This window comes from Pocillopora verrucosa, chromosome 11 (genome assembly GCF_036669915.1).
Source record: "Pocillopora verrucosa isolate sample1 chromosome 11, ASM3666991v2, whole genome shotgun sequence".
Taxonomy (NCBI): Eukaryota; Metazoa; Cnidaria; class Anthozoa; order Scleractinia; family Pocilloporidae; genus Pocillopora; species Pocillopora verrucosa.
The window spans coordinates 13,603,842-13,625,540 of record NC_089322.1 but is presented as its reverse complement, the minus strand read 5'-3'; the positions used below and the strand labels follow the sequence as shown (position 1 = coordinate 13,625,540).

The following is a 21,699-nucleotide window of genomic DNA, read 5'->3' as shown; positions in this document are numbered from 1 at the left end:
GAAGAAATATACGGAACAAAAAACTCCCAAACAATTCCACTTTCGATCAAGGGTCGAAAACACCATACAGAGTTTGAGCTTATCACTAAAAAGGTTGTCGACAAGTCTGAGACGCACTCGAGAGCTCGTCAAGACTTTATAACTTTTCTAAAGGATTACGTCTTTTGTTTGCAAAACAAAAAGAAATTGCGAGCAAAACAAGTCATTAGTATTTGATTTAATAGTTATCTTTATTGTGAACACATTTTTCTGTATAAACTTTCAGTAGTAAAAATATGTTTTTCCTCAAACTTTATAATATACATATGTTTCTTTTTACAATTTCACTCGTATACACAAACCTTTTGTACAAGGTTATTATTTACATATTTGATTCGATTCAGTACAAAAATATAACTTTCATGGCAACTCAAAAGGTGAAGTGATTCTCAGATTAATCCTGAATAAGTCAGCAGAGTTTATATTCATTTATCTACCATGGCCTCCAAAGAGTAGCTGGAGTCATATGCCTAGGTTGTTGCTGATAAGAGATGTTAAATCCCGGATCTCGTGTTCTGCACGTCGAAGCAGGCGATAAATCACGAGTCACGCCGCTCGAAGAAACCGATAAAACAGGTGAAACTTGAAGTGGAGATGGTGGAGGAGACGGAAAAGGGATCATGACAGGTTTTAAGGGTGCCATGTACCGAAGATTATCCGGGCTAAAGACAGGGACAGCGTTTGGGACGTTTCCTTGGCAACGCGATGCGACATGCGCGAGGAAATTTTCTCTAAGTTCATCATTGGCTTCGAGTGACGTCATTTTCCTGGAGAGCTCCGCAGAACATTGCAAGTAATTTGCTCTGAATTCTGGCAAATTAGCGGTATCCAGTGCTGAAAGATGAAAGTGATTTTTCATGAGTCACACTCGACTATAAGCATAGTGATCGACCAGTCAGTGACTCTCCCTCAGGAGAAGATGTGTAACTGTCGAGGTTACGGGAAAAAAACGAACAAACAGACAAAAAAAAAACGAATCGTTCATCTTAAGGAGTGATGAAACTTCGACACAACCTAGTTTAAAATTTGGGATGGGAAATTGATCTAGAAAAACAAATCCCTAAAGTCGAATTTCTGTTCTAAAAAATGAATCGTTGGATATTTGACATATAAATATTGATGATAAATCATCTCTTTAATGACTGGTAACAAAGATAGACTTAAACAGTATTTATTACAAACGATCTTAAGACAAATTATTAATAAAAATACCTTGGTGTTTTTGCTCCAATCTTTTACGTTCCCGTAGATAATGAACTGTCATTTCTAAAACATCAGCTTTCTCCATTTTCGAATACCGAGATGCCTTAAAAAATAATGTGAAATTAATTGTAAGTAAATATTCTCCAATGAATCCTAAACAACGTCAGCTGGACGAATTCAAATCTTACAAATTAGTATTTTACAGATTAGTAACTCACATCTTTATTCAATGCTTCGAGAATAAGAGTTTTCAACTCATTCAGGCTGTCATTAATCCTTGCTCGTCTCATTTTCTCCATGAGAGGTTTTTTCGCCTGGGGAATATAATAACATTTGATTAAACATCATTCACAAGTGATATGATAGGTATAAAATGTTTATAAATATTGCGCTGTTCAGTAATTGACGCAGAACAGAATTTAGCCCACCTTTCGTTTTTCACTCAAAATTTTGCTGACGTAGTCCGAAGGTTGATTGCAGAAATTTGCTGTCGCCATCTTGGATCGAGTTGAAAAATTGTGACCTTAGCTGTGTACTGATCGAGCGCAATTTGCGTGTGGCGGTCGTGTGCCAAACATTCACTTTTTATGGCAGCCTCCGTGGGAAAATTCTTTCGGCCTTGTGTCATCAATCGCAAATATTTACCCTCGCATTTACAAGGACAATAACCATAACAGCTGAGAACAATACAACTGACCTTTACAATAGGTAGGTCGTGGGAACAGTCTCTTCTGATTGGTCAGTTTCTTGAGTCGCACGACAAACTGCAGGAACAAAGCTTAAACGTCGCCATCCGCTCGTGACGAGCGTGAGACCGGTCCACACTGATTGGCTGAGAGCACAAGCAGCGCCTGTGTTGAATTACTTACAAAAAAGACAGTATACACAAGCTGAAAACAAAAGATCTACATTTGGAGTGCCTCGCTGAAAGACCGCGGAGAGGCCAAACAGAAGAGAATCATTTTTCAACGGAAGATTGTCTAGTCTCCTTGACATATTTCTCTGCCACGAGGTTATCGCACTGACGTGTTGAAAACGTGATAAGTTTTTAATGGTTTTCCTGCGGGGCGTTTAGACACTCATTTACACAACTGTATTTAAATGAGGAGTCGCTAGTAGAGCGTAAAATGACATGCACGTGCTACTTCTTTTCACGGCGTCCAAATCCATTGTCACTTCTTTCATTTGTACTTGGATTGTCTCGGCGCAAGAATTACTCTGCGGTTTACATGGTGGATTTTCATGACAATAGAACTCGGATCTTTCCCACGGTCTTAGAATAAAGAACATTTTTTCACTATCTATGCGTTATTATTCACGCTGTTGGAGTTTTGTCATGTTAAAACACAACCACGAGAACACTAAATGGAACTAAGTAAACTCTAAGTGCGCTTTGAAGGGCTCTTATGTCAAGATTATTAAGAAAATGTTTTCAAGGCATGGTCAAAGGGCATTGGGTATGGCTTCGATTTCGGTTGTTTTTTGTCTGGTTCAGGAGAAAAATATTTTTTGATTCGCAACTGACAACAAAATATCTCCTGACACGTGCCACCCCACGCAGACAGGAAAGCAAAAGCGGAACTTGTCATTACAAATCAAATTTCGGAATTAAAATTCCAAAGACTTGGGCGGCTAAATATTAAATCTTGTCCGTCTCGGCTTAGCATGCTTTGCTCTATCATTAGAAAATGTTTAAGCGTATTAATTACATCGGCAAATGATTTTCAAAAGAAGCAAATATATGTGACGAGTAAAGCTGACGTGTGTAAATTCACGTTTGCCACCCGCGAGAAGTCTACAAATACCGTATCCGACTTTTATCAGAAGGGTAATATCACCTTTTCTCAGACAAGCCGTGTGGTTTACAGTTCATAAAGTTCAGTCTCATTTATCAATACAATCGCTAAGTGACAGATATGTTATTGTTTTCAACCACTTTGTTTTAGTTCCGGTAAATTATTGCTAAATGTTTCATCAATGAGGAATGGAATTTCTTTGAACCCAAACAGCCACATTCTCCGCCGCTAAATAAGCGATTCAGAGACGTTGACATCAAAAGGAAGTCTTATGGATTCCTCTGAAAATTCCCCTAAATAGTTAACAAATTCGTGGGAGCGCGGGAGATGAGAGATCGGTCATACATACTGAATTCAGTCGTGTGGCCTCTTTACCATAAAGCATTTTTTTGTGCTTGAAAATTTTGTGAGACAACATAGCCGTTTGTCCATTAAATTGTTTTAAAAGGAATACTATGATTTTTGCGATCGTTCTGCAGTTCTGAAAGTGGCGGCTTGAGCTGCTAAAAAGTCTTGAAAACGGGTTAAGTAGATTTGAAGATTTGTAAGGGCATTGATGTTTGTTAGTTTGTGCCAAAATTTGGAGGTACCTTTATTGACGATCAATAACAGTAGAATTAAATGATGTAAGTTTATTGAGCTCTGATTCGACGCTACCGCACAGTTCCAACTAAGTTAGGTCTTCAATAGGTATTTGTCCCAGTTTCAAACGAAAGTTTTTTTTTTTCTGCAAAATAGGCATAAATAGCAAAGACACTTGAAATTAGTTCTTGACAACATTATTCAAGCGTTTCATACGCGTTGAAAAGTGCGCTCTAGTAAGCGTGCGCTGAGCGCGGCTCGCGTGCCGTTTTTACGACATAAAACCGCAAGTCTTCTGTCGTGCTCTAGAGTCCATCAAATGCCGTTTTCTTGAAGGAATTACCAACCTTGGTCGTGCTTTCGACTCACACAAGAATGCAAACGGATTTGAGATTACGAAATATTTTCTTTTCAAGTTTACTTTCTAGAGCGGGAAGTCTGTGACGTTTGATATAATATCAGTGTTATTATAACCAAACATCTCCTTTCAAAAGGTGAGCCAGGCATTAGAAACTCACCGACATCAACAAACAACTTATTAACAAGCAAGAAATGAATGTTTTCTCGTTCACTTTCGTGCCAGGCTACTAATCCTTTTCGACACAATAAATTCTGTATTTGAGAAAGCCGCTCAATAAACAAGGATTTGTTGAAGCGCAGACGAGATTACGGTTCAGATGTTTGACCTGTCTCTTAATTGGTGCGTACCACTTCCCAAAAATCTGATACCCGTGTGACAGTCCAAAAGAAAGATCAGTTATTGTTTTATTAATGCTAAGGGCGCTGATGCGGAATGAATATCTACAGGAGTTCTTAGCGGGGTTGAAATAAACAGTGTAATTGTTACAAGCAAACAGCTACTTGGGAAAAACATTCAGCTTAGCTTGTAGCTTCACAGGAACTCAGTCTTACGTGAAAAAATGAAAAAGAAAAGCACAGGCATGTGCAGTTCTTTGTTCCGTTTTGTTCAAATTCCTTTGAATTCGGCTTTCTGAAAGAGGCGGCAATGAGATATTGGAGAGTGCATCTGCAGGCCACAGAGTTGTGTTTTTATACCTTGCCTACTGAAATATCGTCAAAACGATTCTTTCACCTTTTTTATGCATTAAAACAACTCTTATAGATTCGTCCTCTTGAATCTAGAAAGATTTGAATGAAACTAGTTTTCTAAGCTCAGCTTATAGTTTTTTTAAGAAACAAATTCAAAGGAGCCACTTAACACACCATTTGTATACAACAGTAGCTGGTATTTTCTACTCAAATAATAGCAACAACATTTTAAAAGCAATAATTTTCCATTACATTAAGGCTCAGTTGTAAAGTATATTTCCCTAAGAACCCTTCACTGACTGTCGTACCAACAGCAAAAGTCCGAGAGTCAACTTGAAGCCCAAATGGCTGCGTTGTGCAGTCGCTGGAGTCAATAATTTGGAATTAAATCAGTGTGGTCGTCCAGAACTCCAACAACAAAGTCCGAGAGTCAACTTGAAACCCAAATGGCTGTGTTGTGCAGTCGCTGAGGTCAATAATTTTGGAATTGAATTATTTAATTAAATCCAGAACTCTTACAGTCTTCTTTTCATCTTTGAGTTATATCTTTACTGTTTTACGGCAACGGTGAAATTGCTAACCTCATGACTGCCATAAACATTCAGCAGTGTTTGGAGTGCGGTCTGCAAGTTTGACTTTTTTTCCTTACCTCTTCTCCTAAACCTTCAATATGCTTTAACTAAATTGAGCACAGAAAAGATTTGTTTGATACAAAACATGCCTAGAGTCAGTTAAGAGGTTGTATGTGATAGTTTCGGGGTAAGCACCGGCAAAAAGGCAAAACTGCAGATTTTTGTGTTGACTCTGGATTGAAAGCCTCTTCCGTTCGACAGGATTACTGCAGATACTTGTAAAGTGATAGACGAATTTTGCTTTTAATTGAAATTACCCATCTTGGCAGCAGCTGATGCTGAATTGACCTGCTAATCTCCACTGCCGACTTTTTATGATTAAACTGCCGCCTGCACAACAGACCTAATGTCGCAGACATGTCGGATTAGCAAAAAAACGCTGTAAAAAATTGGTTACCATTAAATATTCTAAACCGCTTCTTTACGCCAAAAGAAATTTGCCAATTAAGACTAATTGACTGCATTACCCCACATTCTTTGACCAACACAAAACAAAGGGCAATCAAAAATGAGCAGGACAGCTTGTTAATCAAGTTATGCTGGACTTTTTCAAGAAAATTGTATGGTCTAATTAATCCAAGAACGATTTTTCGATTCAAAGACTGGGTAATCTAAGCATGGAGTCTTCTAAACTGTAACATTTTTCTGTGAATTCTCTTCAAATCATTTTAAAACAAGCTTGTGAAATTAAGTCCAATAATGACACATTTTTCATGAGATATTAAGTGAGGATAATATTAGTTATTTCTATCTTCATTCCGATGCTGCTTGCGACTGTAAAATGTGGAAAACGATACATCATCACCAAACGCATTGCTGACGTCTTCACGTATTCAAGTTATATTTTATTCGTAATTATACATAGCTTTTCGTTGCAAAAATTATATATACCTCTAGCACAATTCTTAATAAATATTCAGTAGTTTTAATAGCTCGACTAATCCAAGCGACCCTCATTTTAAAGACACTCCAGAAATTCATTTCCGCTCGGAAAGCAATTTGAGATAGGTACATGATACCGAAAAAATTGATTGTAACGCTGAGCTAGCGTCACCAAGGTCTCCACAAAGATGTGTCGAATGCAGTAGAGGCATTTGCGGGTAAGGTTAAAGGTAGAAGTTGCAATGCAGTGTCATTTGGTAAGATCAAGGCTGGAATACCATTACTAAGCATAAAGGGTGACATAGAGGGCGACATCGTTGGCGGAAAAGGCAGTAATTTCCTTTCTGAATGGTTGTGAAGAGGTGACGAAGGTGGTGAAGGGAATTTTGTTGCCATACTTCCGTCGGCGAAAGCCGTGTTCGCGCCAACTTTTGGTTTAGTGGCGGGAAAAGATGACGACAGCGTTGCGTGGGCTTGTTGTCGCGAGACTGACATATCGGTGGGGGAATGATGAGGGTCTTTTTGCTGCTGACAGGTTGACGCTAAGTGTGATAGAAGCTGTGTGCGAACCGGGACAGTAATATTGTCTGCTGTCATCAGGAATTGAGAAACTTTGGCAGCGCACTCGTTAAACCCTGCTCGATACTTAGCGATTGCAGAAGCGTCTTCTGCGAAGGAAAAAAAAAAAGATGCCCATGATAAGTATCATATTTCAAATCCCTAGCACTTAACATTCTTAATTGGCACCTCCGATTTTGATGGATGTGGGCGGAATGTTTGATGCCTTCGGAATTCTGAGGTTTAACCATCTCGTTAAAATTTCACAGTGCCAACATCAAAAAGGCTCGAAAAGCTTTTACTCACCAGCACCGGTAAAATAAAAGTGAAAAAAGGTTATGAAATAAAAAATCATAAAGTGGTGTGCAAGCTACGTGTTGAATTCTCGACAAAAGAATCGGTGAGGTGTGATTTAAGATAAGATCGAGGAACAAAGATCAACCCAATTAAAGAACGTTACTCTCTCAGGCTGTTAGCGTTGAAAGATGATTAGTAGTTCATTTGTTCGAGCTTGTTGCTAAAGAGAAAATAAATTTTGTGTTTGTTTAAAATAACGTTTTCGAAGATCTCAAAGAAATTAAAAAGTTTTTAGTACGATGTGACGGAGAAAAGTAAATCAACGTAGGCCAGGATGCAAAAAATTCAAAAAGTAGCTGGCTGAACATATTTAATGTTAAAATTGCTAGTTGAATGTAGTGAACAAAACGATGCGTTTTACTGCCTTACCTTGGTGTTGCTTAATATGCAAAGTCCTCTCAGTGTTCAATGAGCGAAGGTATTTCACAGTCATTTCCAGAATATCGGCCTTTTCCATTTTGGAATACCTTGACACCTGTAGGAAAAGACAGAAGATAAGAATACTGAAACCAAATAATGATTTATTTTTCAATGTGAATTTTCTAATACTTACGTCTTTTTTCATCGCCTCCAATACAAGAGTTTTCAATTCGTTCAGACTGTCATTAATTCTTGCTCGACGCATCTTTTCCATAAGTGGTTTTTTAGACTGCAAGGCAAAACAAACTTTTCTTTTAATTAATTATTTCAATTTTTCGAGAAAAGAATAATTACTCTCTCTGAGCAAAATACACATTTGCGGTGGGAATTGCCGATTAAAATCCACATTTGCAACCATATTTTGAAATTTAAGGAGCCCTATAACATGTAACTAAATGTACAATAGCGAGTTTTGAATTAAAAAGCTATGACTACTTCTTCAAGATACCTTCTTTGTTTCCTTTTTAGTACTGCGTTGAGCATTCATAACGGGTTTTAAAATTTCTACATCCATTTGTGCTGTCAAGTTTACGCGTGCGATCCGCTCACTTGTGGCAGTATAAAATACTTCGGCACGCTTCTAACCGACCCTAGGGCGTAATACAAGCAACCGGCATGCGTGTTTTAATATTCTTTTTATAGTTCGCACCGTGGGAAAAAATCCTTAGTCGTGTGTCAACTCTCGCACTTATTTACAAACAGCTATTCATATTCAATAGCTGGAACAGTAAACAAAGGCTTCTCTGATGCCGGACCGTGGGAATGCTCTGCGCTGATTGGAAGACAACGCGAAAGGTCACGGGGTTAAGTTGTATGACAGGCTCTTGAGCTTCAGTGGTGCGTTGAGGGCGTGAGAACATTGCATGCGATTGGTCTGAATATCTCAATAGCTTCTTGCAATTAACAAGTCGCGCGACTTACTTTGTGGAACTTCAACTTAGCGCGCGCCGATAGAAGTAATCTTTTAGAGTTCTCGTGCCCAGTGGTGTCCCCTCAAGTGGGTTTATTCTTTTCAAACTGTCTGTTTATGTCGTGATTTCAAAGGTGTTGCCCCCTTAACACAGTAGCAGGCTTTTGCTCGTGAATATGTGTAAACATCGTCGTTAATTCGACCCCTTCCCACGTGCTTGGCGGAGTTGAGTTGCCCATTATGTAAGATGTTTTCATAAGATTTGAGTTTCTATTGTGGGATTGTTTAGATGAGGGATCATACCACAAGGGAACAGAAGAACACAATAAAGCAAAGGAATGTTCCCACGGTCGCTTCAAACCCATTTAATTCGAAGTCTCTTTGTAGGCTTAACCTTTCAATCAGGTTGTTAAACCTATTTTGAAATTCGTTTCTAACTATCATTAAAATTTTTTCTGTTAACATCAGATCATCAGAGGAGAATACTCAGCGTTTTTTCAACATTTCTATAACGAATTTGTCCGGGCAGATTTTTGTTGTTCAGTTATGCGATGAATTGTTTTGCTGATAATCAGTTCGTGTGGAACAAATTACAGCGGGTCGTTGAACTCTGATCAGCAACGCTCTGTATAAAGCCTTTTTAGACATTTGCAGTGCATTGGAGAAGAAAATTAGAAACGTCTTAAAAATAAGGCTGCTGATAACATATGCGGGTGGTCTTGCAAAATTTAAGCCAGCTTGCGAAGGGAAGTTTCACTACAGAGCTCCCTCCATATACTGATCCAATTAAGTATGTCTCACCCCCCTAAAATATAGAAATTTTACTTTCCTTGCTGGGGGGTGCAGAACAGTGTGCACGGAGTACAAATAGACGTTTGATTTCATGAAACCTTTCCACCTTATCCACAATTTTAATCTGTACATCAGAAAAACTGGCAATCGATGCCGAACGCGACTCAATGACTCGCTGCAGCAAACATTCACAGGCAGGCAATCTTGGCCCGCGCGTTGTTGTTAACAATATCGATAATGTCAAAACTTTGGCTTGTGATAGTGTTGATAATCAGCTTATCTTAAGATGGAGAGTGAAGATAACAAATTCCAGTCATAGATATTGGCGCGTGCCGCCGGCGTGCTGCTGCTAACACAGCACGCCGTCTAACGGTGGGGTCAGGAAGCGTTGCGACCGTCTCTTTCACCGCTCACCTTTCTCCACTCTAAACAGTTTACTACACACGATAAACTTTTCAGCTGTATAAAGGTTGTTATCATGGCTTAGCAACAAACTCTCTCTCTTTTTTATAAGGAAACGTGGAGCTACTAGCTGGGAGAATTGCTTGTGAGGTCCTAATACTCTCACTGACGAGGTTCTGTAGTTCCATCGTTAGATTTAATCTCCTCACGTAATGCCATATAAAATGTAAAGCATAGATCTGAGAATTTAGTAGCTGGTCAAGATTGATAGAGGTTAACATCAAGAACACGGAAATGATACGTCACTGGAACTGATCTGTTGTTTCCGGAGCGTGTTAACGATACTGAATGTACAATATTACTTCAGAATTTCAAAGATGAATATTAATGTTCTATAAAGCAGCGAGGGTCTTTTTCCTTACTGACGTTGAACTTTCATCCTTGTTACGTGATACAGAAGGGTAGAAATCACTTCGTAAATACCCTCCCCTCCCCCTCGGAAAGGGTGTGGTTGTGACCTCAACTCTTTCAGAAACAGTTTTGTAACCACTTACAGCTCCAAGACCGACAAAAGTTAATCAAAAAACAGTATAAAGCGGTTGCTTTTTATTACCCAAGTTTAAATCCCTGGAATGTGACAAATTTATTAACTGTTGATCGCAAAATGGCCAACCTTATATTGATCACAGTGTTTTTAAGTCGTTAATCTCGCTAGCCGTCAAAAGTATTTCGGCAAAGAGGGAAGACACACCTAAGCTTAATATCATAGCAGCAACATATGTAAGTGAATTAAGACTTTTCACAGTATCACATTATAACAAGGCGTCTCATCTATGTCATAGACCTAATTAAAAAAGGATGTCATGATAACACAACTTTCAAGCTAAAGACAAGTTCTTTGATATGCCCGGATATTGCTTTTGTGCTTGCCAAGAGTAGATTGAGCTTTTTCAGTTGCATTACCGCTCGGTATTGTAATTCAATATTTGATGGCTGTTAAGTGTTCGGAAGTGAGCAGTATTGGAGTGGAAAAATGAACGTAAAGTTAGTTTGAAAAACGTTCCAGAACTTTCCTTCGTCCCCACTAGAAATTTGCGCGTCGTTGTTTCATTGCTGTACTGAATACGCTGCGTCGTTACTCGTTCTTAAAATGAAACGAAAAGAGCGATGGATTTTCATTACATGAAACTGACTCAAAATAAACAGTAGCTGATTTTTAACTACTCAATCCCATTTTCATACAAAAACTCAGCCCGAGCTATTCTGCTACAATTTATTCCCTCGACCTTCGCTAGAACCTTCGCTTTCATGTAGCGAAAATCAATAATGATTAATGTAAATTCTCAGTTTCTCGGTTTCCCTCGACGCTTTGTTTATTTTATTTATTCACAGATTTCAAACAGGGCGGAAATAACCTTGTATACTGTCTTAGCCACATTGAATGGTATTCTCCAACAGACTCTCTATGGCTTTTAGGGCTATACAATGGGTTAACACAATCTTCTGGTTTTAAATATAGACAGTCAAATTAAAATTTACATCTCACAACCACTGTAATAAACACTTAAAATATCAAATACTGTTTTAAGAAGTAAGCTATAATTGGCCAAATGCATTCTACAGAATTTATAATCCGTAAACTTGTAAACATGATTGAACGTGAATACAGTAGAACAATGAAATTAACACCCGCTGATAAGCCAGTTTAAAAAAATATAAAGCACCTTTTAAATTTTCCGAGCAAGTAAACACCCAGATTTATTACTTCCTGTCGTGTAGAATCCAGCCAAAGTATCACTCAATTTCGACAGACTATCAAGAAACAAACAAGGTGTTTCAGGGGTGAAGTTAAGGGGGTATCGATCGAACAAAGTTCAAAGTCTGGAAGTGAGATTTCACTCGCAGAAAGGCCGCAGTAAATAGAGGATAATGAGTTTATTGGATCATGTGGGTTAGTATACGTTTTATGCACTGATATATCAGCGGAAGTGGGAATCATTTAATACAAGGCTCTTCAGTGGTCTATACTGGCAATCTACCAACTTCTAATAGTCTCTTCTGGATTTTGTCAGTACGCACTTCCCTCGCGGAGCCAGGAACTCATCTTCTTTAAGTATTCCTAAGTGCTTCTAAAGACCGACAAAGACCCAAACTTTCCAACTCGATGTTTCTGCATTATCAGCCGATATGGTTAGCTATCACTTAGCTAGCAAAAACCGTTTTTCATTTGGATAGAGAGGGAGCCGTTTTTTCCCCGTTTTCAGTTATAGAGTATCATCTGTTTATGGTTAACTGGTTGGCAGTTTGCTTAAGCTGGCAGGACGCCGGTTTGAAAACCTTAGCCTAAGAAAGACAAAAAAAACCAATCCAGAGTTGATTTCTTCTCAAAACTTAACCAAAGATCCAAAATTTTTCTATGATTTCGTTCATATTGGTATGACCGTTGATGGATTATATTTCATTAGTTTCACTTAGTTTTACGGAGTATTGGGTTCAAACACCCTCCAAGTCGAATTTAAGCGATGAAAGACAATACGAGTAGCAGAAAATCGCAATAATAATTTTTTTGAATGGAATTTTTTATTCTTGACACGCACTCAAGGCTCCAAAATTTGAATTGCCACAAGGCGCCATTTTGAATACTTTTAGGTTTAAAGGAGCTGAAGCTAAAACAGTGTTATAGTTGCTCTAAGCCTGGGTAATAATCCCGTATCTAAAGGCTGATCGTTTGATAAGTCAGTGTGTACACATTCCTAGCTAGAATTAAAGTTTAGGGGACGAGTAAAAATAAAAGAGGTTTATTTTAGGCAGGAATGTTGTTCATTGCGTGTTACTTTGTAAAGACCACCAGACATGACCGGCCAACAGTACAGGAGATTTGCCAGATTCCGCCGGATTAGCTTCAAATTTCCGCTGAAAAACGGCAGGAAATCGGCGATAACAAGATTATTCTTGGTGTAAATAACGGTGGTGGGTTTTTAGCCTCGTGATTTATGATAGAAGAATTTTTTCTAGTCTTTAAATGACGCAGCACACTTGGAAAAACAAGAGTGCACAAGATTAAACTCTTCTTGGAAACACTCCGAAGTTCTTTCTTTTGATTACACCTATGTCATTGATGAAAAACTTGAATTCCAACGGTCATGATTATTCTTGCGTACTGTATATACGCTTATGCAGCTGAAAAGCGTCTGCCGGTGTCTACAAAGGTTTTATAAAAAAAAAAAAAAAAAGCTTTTGTGATCACGGTACGGAAAAACAACATTTGCCATGTCATTGAATCTCTTGTGGGATTTAAAGCTAAAATAAAATTATCGCTGACTTCGTATCGTACTTTACCCTTTTTCCAACATGGACAACTAATCCGATTGATGTGTTTGCTTGCGCATGCGCACACTGGTTAGAAAGACAATCGGCAAGAAAACAAATGAAATTAGACAAATCTTGATGTGAGCTGCTATTATAAAAATATAAAGTAACTCAGGACTTTGGGACTGTGAATCCTGCTAGATAAGCAAATTAAAAGATTAAATTCCTTTTTCAAGACGTAGTCAACAGGTTATCCATCTTGAGTGAGTTCAATTCTTTAAGGAATCCTTCTGGTCCCAGTTGTTTAAAGGGTAGATAATGCTATCCACTGCATGGATAAATCTCTATCCGTTGGATAGTGCAGTTCGCTTTTTGAACACTTATCCGCTGGATAACGATTTACCCATTGGATAGCGTTATGCGTCATCCGCCGTTTGGTTTACTCTCTTGAAAAGCTTTCATAGACGAATCGCAAGGCGTCTCAGACTACTACTACTACTACTGAAAAATTTGCTCACGATATTCATGAGTTAACGAGCTGCATTTGTGCGAGGTGCTCTTCTTCGCGAAAGGACCTGATATTAAGCAAGGTGCTTAGCTAGTTTGAGATAGAAATTAGTCTGTGGCCATTAATCATTTAAAATTTGGCGGGAAATTAAATATTCCACGTGCGAGCCGGCACGAGTTATTGACACCTGATCGTTTAGCGAAATAAATGGCCATGTTTGTTCTGAATAGTAAAGAAACCTGCTAATTGCTTCGTTCAAATGATGTCTATGAGTATTGCAGTTAATTAGTTGAGGCAAAACTGCCACGCTTTAACTGAATTGGTTTTTTGATGCAAATGCCGCACGTGCCTTAAAGAGGACAAATTGAAATTCTGAATTAAAAGAGAATTTTCGAAATTTTCTGTTTGAATGCAATCTTTTCTATTTTCAGCAAGTAAAAGAATCTCCAATCTTCATTTCGAATTCCGCTTTCGAGTTCCGGAACTTCTAAGCCCATCACCTAAAAATACCTACTACATTTGCCGATTAAGTTAGATCTTCGATTTAAACTTCTACAGTTCAAGTTCCTTTTCGGTTCAGGATTTCCAACCCGTTTCATGAATGAGAGAAGGAAAGTGTCGGATATTAAAAAATTTTCATCATTCGACAACTAAGCTGTTTCAAAAGTGCATGGTAACTTCGTAGCCTAAACCGCAATTTTTGTTAATTGTAGCCACTGTCCAAAGCTGTTCCGTAATTACAACCAACTTTTGTCGTGGTTAATTGCAGTGTATTTTGTCACTGCCATTGATTTTTGAAGCTCGTGTCTGACATAAAAGCGAAATGTCGTGTCTTCGTCAAATAAAATTATTTCGTAACTTTAAGCTAAAGCTGTTACAGGCCACACCTGTGTATGACATAAGCACATTTAATTAAAAAACGACTGAAACACGTGTCTTTTGAATAGCGGATGTTTTGGCGCGTATTTTGACTTTTCGTCCGCTCCATGTCGATCCAAGGATAGTTACTTAGTTTGCTTTCTTTCATCTTAATTCTAAACCTGAAAAAGAGAAATGTGACGGATATTTTACTCAAGACTATTCTATCAACTATGTCTCTGAGCCTTGACTGATTACGGCAGCATCCAGGTGCTTCAGAAGACAAATAACAAACAGGGCCACTGGTTGAAATTCGCGGGAAAATTGGCGGGAAGTTTAATATTCCATGCGGCGTGCGCCCACTCCTCGCTGACACGTTTGCCTCAAAAATGTAAACTGTTTATACACTGAGAGCCTATTTCGTGCTTTTAAGAATTCAAACTTAAATTAACTGAGCTTCTTGGCACTCTAGCTTACGTTCATCTGTTACGAGGATTTAATTTTCTTTTAAAACTTAAATCTGCCGCTCAAATCCTAACCTTTGTTAAGTCGCATCATTGTTGGCAACAGGTGTTAATAGGTTCTTTTCATTGAACGTGGCTCTGGCTTGCGTGTATTGTAAAACTTATTTCCTCTTGCACAAGGCTTAAATAAATCATTTTGGACGCATCTGGCGAAAGAGAACGGTATCGGCCTGCAGCTCACGTCTCACAGCGATTGTCTCATCGAAGATCAGAAATCCTAAGAATCTTTCAGGAAGTAGAGAGGAAAACTTTTTGCCATGAAATTTCCAGTAACTCGTGCAGTGGATAAAAAGGTAAGTTAAGATATGAAGTGATGGCTCGTTGTAAATTCTTATATGTAATTATAAACAATAGTCTTGTTGAATGATTCGCGTCAGAATCAACCCTCAAACCTGTTTGTTCCATGAATATTTCCATACTGAAATGTGTTTGACCATAAACTTTTGCGGTTTTCGTGACGAGGCTGAGAAAATTTCTTCAGGATTAACAGTTTATTGTTCTCGGCTTGAGAATTCAGCGATATTAGTGCGTTCTCCTCGCTACGCGCGCGTGATGTAAAAGAACCATTTATTTGAGTGGTATTTGTAGTTAAGTAAGAGACAGCTCTCTGTGTTAAGAAATCTTGGGGAAAAAATCTCTGAAATTTTAGAGCAAATTCAAGTGACAGCGTTAGCACATTTAAAACAGAACATTTCAGGCCGTATAGTGTTGTTAATTACACGCAGTCAGTGCATTAAGCGAGGATAACAATTTAATCCCAGAGACTCATACGAGTTCGAAATTAACAATTGAATCAATTTCCCTTCTGAATTGCAACGATGCTAAATTTTAATTCAGTTGTGAAGAACAGTGAGATCTCTGATTATTTTCTCCTTCAACGCTCCTCTTAGCAGCAAACTCGTTTCTTTTGACAGGTAAACAAATCCATTCAAGATCGCCTTCGACGCAAAAGGATAAGCAAGAGCGTTGACGCACTCAGGGAGTTGGTGCTTGGACCTTCGATCGAACACGTGAGTTGAGTTGTTTCAGTCCAAGTATCCTCTTGACGTACTTACGAACGATCAATGGCAAGCCTCGAGCTAAGAAAACCTAAAATAAGACAGCCGGTTCCCCTGGCTTTTGCACTTGTCTCTGAAGTTGCTGAATACCCATGGCTAAAAACTTTATTCCAAAATGTTTATAGAAATGAAACGCTTCGAAAAAAAGCAACCCTGAAGCTTCTCAACAGCTGAAATGAAAGGGGAATCGATCTTGAACAAAATAATGAAAATAAGTTCATAAAAGTATTGCAAAATTTGTTGTAGGCTTTATTCAGTGACTAAAAACCATTGATTTCGCCACAGTGATAGACAGAATTCAACAATTTTTGTTGCTGAATACGTAGCATTGAATGAAAATTTGCTCTTGCCATATGGAGGGTGTGACCCGCTCCAAAGAACCAAGCAGGCTTTATTAGCAGACTCTGATCAGCACTTCACATATTGCACGCGCTTGTGGTCTCTCATTCATTTTCATCTGCCTTTGCCTACATTCAAAATACTTGTCACAGTCTGTTTTGATTCATCCCCGCGCATTTTGGCGCGCGGGCGGAACACGTTTTGAGCTAAACTCACTGAAGGACGAATTCATGCTTAATTTTGGTTGAATTTGTTCCCTTTCAGACGAAGATCGGAAAAGCGGACATCCTTAAACTCACAGTACAATATATCAGACGGCAGAAAGGTAGGAATTGTTCTTTTATCTCATCCAAACTTAATTATTCGCTCGCTGTTCACTTTGGAACTACCCAAATTCAGAGGGCGTCGGCTTCACAATATTGTCACATTTAGTGATATACCGGTTTGTATAATTGCTTTAAGTCATCCATATTCACTCATAATTGTATCACTGTCCTTGCAGAACGTTTAGAAAATGTCGCAGAAGACCAAGGGACAGTGGAAATCTGCCAGAGAGAGTCAAGTGCCCTCATACCTTCATCTGGTAACAACTGTAAACTGTCAATTTGTTCAACGAATGAGCAAACAAAACAAACAAATGAAATGAAAATCTTAGACAGAGACGTTAGTTCTGAGAATTCTAAGTTCTGTGACAACGAAGACGTCTATGATCAACCATTTTCGAGTCAGTCACAGATGTATTCTACCAGATCCAGCTTAATTGGAAACACGACCCAGGATTTTCAAAAACACGCTGTAAAGCGAAAGCCTTTCAGAGAACTGAATTACGATCAAAAGAGAAGAACTGACAGACAAACAGTTTGGCGGCCTTGGTGAGGCGCATGCGTTCTAAGCGACACCAGGTCCGAAATGATTCCATCTCATAGCCCCAAAACTTTAATAAAATTTATCTTAATCTTTTTGTTGCTGTATGAAACCAATAAAGGCCGAATAGGCATCGTTGTTGAATTGTTGAAAGAACGTCAGTAATCGGTGTGTGGGTATACTTTTCATCAAGTTGTATTTTGAAGTTGTATCGGAAAGGAAAAGAAAGTCCTAAGAGGAAATGTTTAACCAAAACGTCTGAGCTATGTTGTAGAAAGTAACGAGTGCCAGGAAAATTCAATCTGGCGAAAGAAAACTCATCTCGACATTGTTAATTTGCGCAATTAACAAAGGGGGTTGGGTTCTAAAGAAACTGTTGTTCTGTTCCGTGGGAGAGTTTAACATGGTATTTTGGTATTATTAACCGAGTTGAGCTGAGGGCTTCGCTATGACGAAGGGCCTAACGCTCGAAACGTTAGCTTTGAAACTCTTTACAGTGGCAAATTTACGTTATCAACACAGTTGATAACACCAAAATACCTTGCGCAATTAACAGTTCAACGAGCTCTGGCTTTTACATAATTTTCGCTTATTCCGTAAGTAGCGGTAAACTGTAATAGGTGCATTTATCCAGAGGGTCTCTATGACCCGATTCAAGTTTTTCATCATCGCCTAGTTACACTCGAGCAAAAATCGAGTTCTCTAACTTTGTCTGACAAAAAAGGCGGCTGGTCACGGCAGAACACAGTCACGAATACTCGAAATTTCAATGATCTGAGGTTAACTTTTTGGACCATAAGCTATGGCTGGCTAAGGGCCGGTAGGATTCCTTCAGAGTACGATATGCAGTTTCAAATAGGAGAATGGTCATAAAAAAATCGAATTAAGATCATCTTTCCGAAGTCTTTAGACCGCTGGAAGTGTGCATTATTCCATCGCAAATTACTGATTACTATATCTGCTCCTCCCAAAAGAAAACCGCAAATTTTCATTAAATTAATCCTTTCTTTATCATAAACTGCCAAGCAGTAATTTGCATAAAAGTTTACAAATAATCTCTTTCACTCTGTCATTCATAATAATCTTTAAAAAAGCTATATACAATAATTATTTACGCCGGCGAAGAAAAGCAAATATCGAAACCACACTCAGTGCGTTAAATTATGACAGGAATCCTGCCGTGGATTTGCGTGAACGTCTTCTTTGTAGCGCTTATTTCTAGTATTTTAAATACAGTTCAGAGTTCATTGGTTACCAAGGACGCCATAGCGGTGTCTTTGTAGCGGCGCTTGGAGAACACGCGGGCGAGAGGCTGATTTTCTGTGTTTGAACCGCCGATGGACTGACCGGAGATGGTATTCTTAGCATTTCAGTTTTCACTGGACTTGTTATAGGAATAAAAATTGCAGCTTGGTTTGTTGGAGATGGCGGTGGTGAAGGATATGGAACCCAGACGTTGTTTGGCGCAATGGCGGGAAAACTCGGAGTCATGGCGGGAATCCCTGACGCGTGGCTCGTGGCGACATGATTAGTGGCGTTGCTATGGTAGCATGAAGCCAAGTGTGACAAGAGTTTTTCCCTGAGTTGCTCGCTTCCTCCACAGGTCGTGCTTCTGTTGACTTCACTCACACACTGATTGAAGCCTGCTCTGTACTCGGCTAGTGACTGAGGATCTAAAAGAGAACGAAATCTAGCTTAAATACTCGTTGCTAGTGAATTTTAATCTAGCTACAAGTCACAATTCCTCCTGAAAATCTATTCAAATCGACTAATTATAAACAGGCAAGAACTATACGATATTTAAGCGTGGTATGTCTTATACTATGCTTGCCGTGCGAAAACGATGAAGGGAAGATTGTCAATATCTTCCGTTTGTCGCATGAGAATTTCATAATCCAATTATCGTCTGCGTTTGAGTGTTTCATAAATTCGTAAGCCGGTTATAGTTCTAATTAACACATCATCACTTCTACGAATGAATTGTTTAAAATTAAGCAAAATTTCACGAAGTCAAGTCTTACCTTCAGAGCGGCAATCCTTTCGCTGTAAAGCTTTAAGATAAGTCACAGTCATCTCAAGAACATCAGCCTTCTCCATTTTGGAATAACGAGAAGCCTAAACAAGACATAATATTCGTTTGAATATTTTGCTCGGAATTTAGTCTAAGTTTAATATGGACGCTGAAACTCATTTATAACATTGTATCAGAATCTGCGGCGGGCAAGTTTTCAAGGCAAGGAAACTTCAGCCCAGAGCTGATTTTGTTTAACTACGGACAAAAAAAAGAAACTTACATCTTTATGCAGGAGATCTAGAACCAAGCCCTTCATTTCATTCAAGCTGTCATTAATTCTTGCTCTACGCATTTTTTCCATCAAAGGCTTCTTTGCCTGCAGAAGGAAAGGTCATGTTGTAAGTGACAAGTTTGCCGGTAAGCAAGCGATCTGTTGAAAAATGACACATCAGCAAATTACAGAGTCATGAACATAAGAAATTTACCTTTCTTCTTTCAGAGAGAATCTTGTTAACATAAATTGCACCGTCATAGCATTCAACGGCCATATTTTTGAAGTTTGCTATTTAGTTTTTCTACAGAGGTTTCTCGGAGATGTTAACTCTGCGAGTGTTTGTCGCGAACTGTCCGACATGCATGATGCGATCACATTTATATTCATCGGTCGTGGGAAAAAATCAGGGTCGTGTGCCGACATTAGATGAGTTTTATTTACAAACACCTGTCCAGTGACAATCGGCTTGCTGCCTAAACAATACTGGCTTCATACACAAAGCCATAACCGTGGGAACAGTCGCCTCTGATTGGCTGAGTGCTTAGAGTCGCACGATAACCGTCGTTTGTATTGTTTCCCGCCTTCAGCGGCGCGTGAAGAGCGTGAGACCAGACGAATCTGATTGGCTGACAGGCCCGTGATTCACTTCATGTAATTATGGTTTTGCTACTTGTACATTCAAACTTTTAAAACAAAAGCAAAATGACAATCTCTGCCTCTTGAAATTCGGCATCCAGGCTATTGGAGCACGTGCCGTAAATGACGGACCATTCTCGCAGCTTCTATAAAAGCGATACTTTCTTTTCCCAGCAAAATTTGTGGTTCCAGAGCCCTCTAATAAGTTTTATATTGACCGTTTTAGAAAGTTTCAGTCATTCTGTTATAATCCACGTGCTACAGAAAACATAACAGGTATTCTTTTCATTGTTTGTCTCGTTCTTTATCAGTTTATCTTTCTTTACACTTAAATCGGGCTTTGTAGACTATATTTCAATAACAAAAGGAGGCGAAAATTTCCCACGGTAGAACGACTCGCGAACTAAATGTGAAATAAACGACATTCCCTTGGTACAGCACGTATTGAACACGACGCCAGGTGGAGTTTTGTTTGTTCTGCTATAATGGAGACACTGATACGGGTCTATGTTTGACAATCAGTCATATATCTCAACTGAGCTCATAATCGAATCAATTACCTTTAATTCATACAAAATAACGTGAACACGGAAAGCCATACAGTAAAGTGAAGTGACAGTGTTAAAAAAAATTTAACCTCCTCAGCTTTTTCATCAGTTGTTGTTGTTGTTGTTTTTTTTCATGATTTTTAAGAAATGAGAAAGCTAAAGGATGCGTTCGGGAGAACAGAAGTGTGAAGAAAATTAAGTGGTAAAATCCGGTTAAGATCCTAAAAATAAGAAATCTGTAAACTTCTCGTTTCCTGTTCCTGTTGTTTCGCCAACCCGTAAATAAAGAATACCACCGATCACTATCAGACAGAAATACTGAAATTAAAAGCTACTTCTTAACAAACGATCTCATTTTAAACTGTTAAGTAGGTTTCCTCTAAGAGAATAATCTTATTCTTTAATAAACCTTTAGGCAGATATCAACTCATGCGATTTAATACTTATCACCAGTAAAAAAAAATTCTCGTCGCACGATATTTAGCTTATGCGATCATAATTTGCAGATCATCGAACTGAACGTTTTTTTAGATTTATCAAAAGGGCAGGATTCCATGTCAGTTTTTAAACATTTAGTATATGTGTAAATTGTAACGATAATGGACACAGCTTATGCATATAAGCATCTTTAAACAAAAGCCGTATTATACCCGAGTGTGTTGAATATTGTTCTAGCAGACAACAGAACATTAAAGCTGACACTTTCATGTTATGATTATGCTCTCGGAACAGATAATTGATAATAAATTTTCCCAATGTGTTATTCTTGGTAAAGGAGGGAAATTATTCCAAGACTGAAGAAAGAAAACAGAAAAATGCAAATGCCTTTAATTTTATCGCGGCGTGTTTGAATTAATTGGATATTTAGGCTCGTCATGAAGAAACCTACTACTCGATCAATCATACCTTCAAAATTGTACATAAACAACTAGAATTCATTATGTGTAGCGGCAGAAGATGCCGCTTTTGTTTTCAACGAAGTTACAGGTACAGCCGTGTTTCAGAAGCCGTTGTACTGAAAGAATCAGTGTTTACCCTGAAGTAGAATGTACCTCTTTATTTTTTAATTGAAAGCTTAATTTGCAAGTGCCCGAAGCGAGCAAAAGGTAGCAATGTTTTACGCTGGTAAGGGCACCAGAAGTGG

At 38.6% G+C, this 21,699-nt stretch overlaps 4 protein-coding genes across 4 annotated transcripts; 1 reads left to right on the top strand and 3 right to left on the bottom strand.

Moving 5' to 3' along the window:
• Positions 1 to 202: 202 nt before the first annotated feature.
• LOC131794552 (transcription factor HES-2) lies at positions 203 to 1,829 on the bottom strand. The gene is made up of 4 exons (XM_059112073.2): positions 1,671 to 1,829; positions 1,461 to 1,556; positions 1,252 to 1,345; positions 203 to 873 (listed from the first exon to the last, which is right to left on the bottom strand). The coding sequence occupies exons 1-4, from the start codon at positions 1,737 to 1,739 to the stop codon at positions 473 to 475; spliced, it is 660 nt and encodes a 219-aa protein (XP_058968056.2). The 5' UTR covers positions 1,740 to 1,829; the 3' UTR covers positions 203 to 472.
• A 4,290-nt stretch (positions 1,830 to 6,119) lies between these two features.
• LOC131794563 (transcription factor HES-4-B) lies at positions 6,120 to 8,134 on the bottom strand. The gene is made up of 4 exons (XM_059112083.2): positions 7,968 to 8,134; positions 7,653 to 7,748; positions 7,469 to 7,574; positions 6,120 to 6,852 (listed from the first exon to the last, which is right to left on the bottom strand). Exons 1-4 carry the CDS (start codon positions 8,031 to 8,033, stop codon positions 6,353 to 6,355), a joined length of 768 nt encoding a protein of 255 aa, XP_058968066.2. The 5' UTR covers positions 8,034 to 8,134; the 3' UTR covers positions 6,120 to 6,352.
• A 6,847-nt stretch (positions 8,135 to 14,981) lies between these two features.
• LOC131794600 (enhancer of split mgamma protein) lies at positions 14,982 to 17,227 on the top strand. Its single transcript, XM_059112132.2, has 4 exons — positions 14,982 to 15,115; positions 15,737 to 15,832; positions 16,484 to 16,544; positions 16,722 to 17,227. Exons 1-4 carry the CDS (start codon positions 15,080 to 15,082, stop codon positions 17,093 to 17,095), a joined length of 567 nt encoding a protein of 188 aa, XP_058968115.2. The 5' UTR covers positions 14,982 to 15,079; the 3' UTR covers positions 17,096 to 17,227.
• An 864-nt stretch (positions 17,228 to 18,091) lies between these two features.
• On the bottom strand, positions 18,092 to 19,735 carry LOC131794572 (transcription factor HES-2-like). The gene is made up of 4 exons (XM_059112094.2): positions 19,583 to 19,735; positions 19,378 to 19,473; positions 19,105 to 19,198; positions 18,092 to 18,756 (listed from the first exon to the last, which is right to left on the bottom strand). The coding sequence occupies exons 1-4, from the start codon at positions 19,643 to 19,645 to the stop codon at positions 18,335 to 18,337; spliced, it is 675 nt and encodes a 224-aa protein (XP_058968077.2). The 5' UTR covers positions 19,646 to 19,735; the 3' UTR covers positions 18,092 to 18,334.
• Between the last annotated feature and the right edge of the window lie 1,964 nt (positions 19,736 to 21,699).

Bases quoted from the DNA above. Each gene is read 5' to 3' on its own strand.
- LOC131794552 (XM_059112073.2), bottom strand. From the start codon at position 1,739: ATGGCGACAGCAAATTTCTGCAATCAACCTTCGGACTACGTCAGCAAA. The intron at 1,346-1,460 runs GTGAGTTACTAA...TTATTTTTTAAG, and splicing joins TCGAAGCATTGAATAAAGAT to GCATCTCGGTATTCGAAAAT. The intron at 874-1,251 runs GTATTTTTATTA...TTCATCTTTCAG, and splicing joins ATTGGAGCAAAAACACCAAG to CACTGGATACCGCTAATTTG.
- LOC131794563 (XM_059112083.2), bottom strand. From the start codon at position 8,033: ATGGATGTAGAAATTTTAAAACCCGTTATGAATGCTCAACGCAGTACT. The intron at 7,749-7,967 runs GTATCTTGAAGA...TTTGCCTTGCAG, and splicing joins CTAAAAAGGAAACAAAGAAG to TCTAAAAAACCACTTATGGA. The intron at 7,575-7,652 runs GTAAGTATTAGA...CTTTTCCTACAG, and splicing joins TGGAGGCGATGAAAAAAGAC to GTGTCAAGGTATTCCAAAAT.
- LOC131794600 (XM_059112132.2), top strand. From the start codon at position 15,080: ATGAAATTTCCAGTAACTCGTGCAGTGGATAAAAAG. The intron at 15,116-15,736 runs GTAAGTTAAGAT...TTCTTTTGACAG, and splicing joins CTCGTGCAGTGGATAAAAAG to GTAAACAAATCCATTCAAGA. The intron at 16,545-16,721 runs GTAGGAATTGTT...CTGTCCTTGCAG, and splicing joins ATATATCAGACGGCAGAAAG to AACGTTTAGAAAATGTCGCA.
- LOC131794572 (XM_059112094.2), bottom strand. From the start codon at position 19,645: ATGGCCGTTGAATGCTATGACGGTGCAATTTATGTTAACAAGATTCTC. The intron at 19,199-19,377 runs GTAAGTTTCTTT...TGTCTTGTTTAG, and splicing joins TAGATCTCCTGCATAAAGAT to GCTTCTCGTTATTCCAAAAT. The intron at 18,757-19,104 runs GTAAGACTTGAC...GTTCTCTTTTAG, and splicing joins AAAGGATTGCCGCTCTGAAG to ATCCTCAGTCACTAGCCGAG.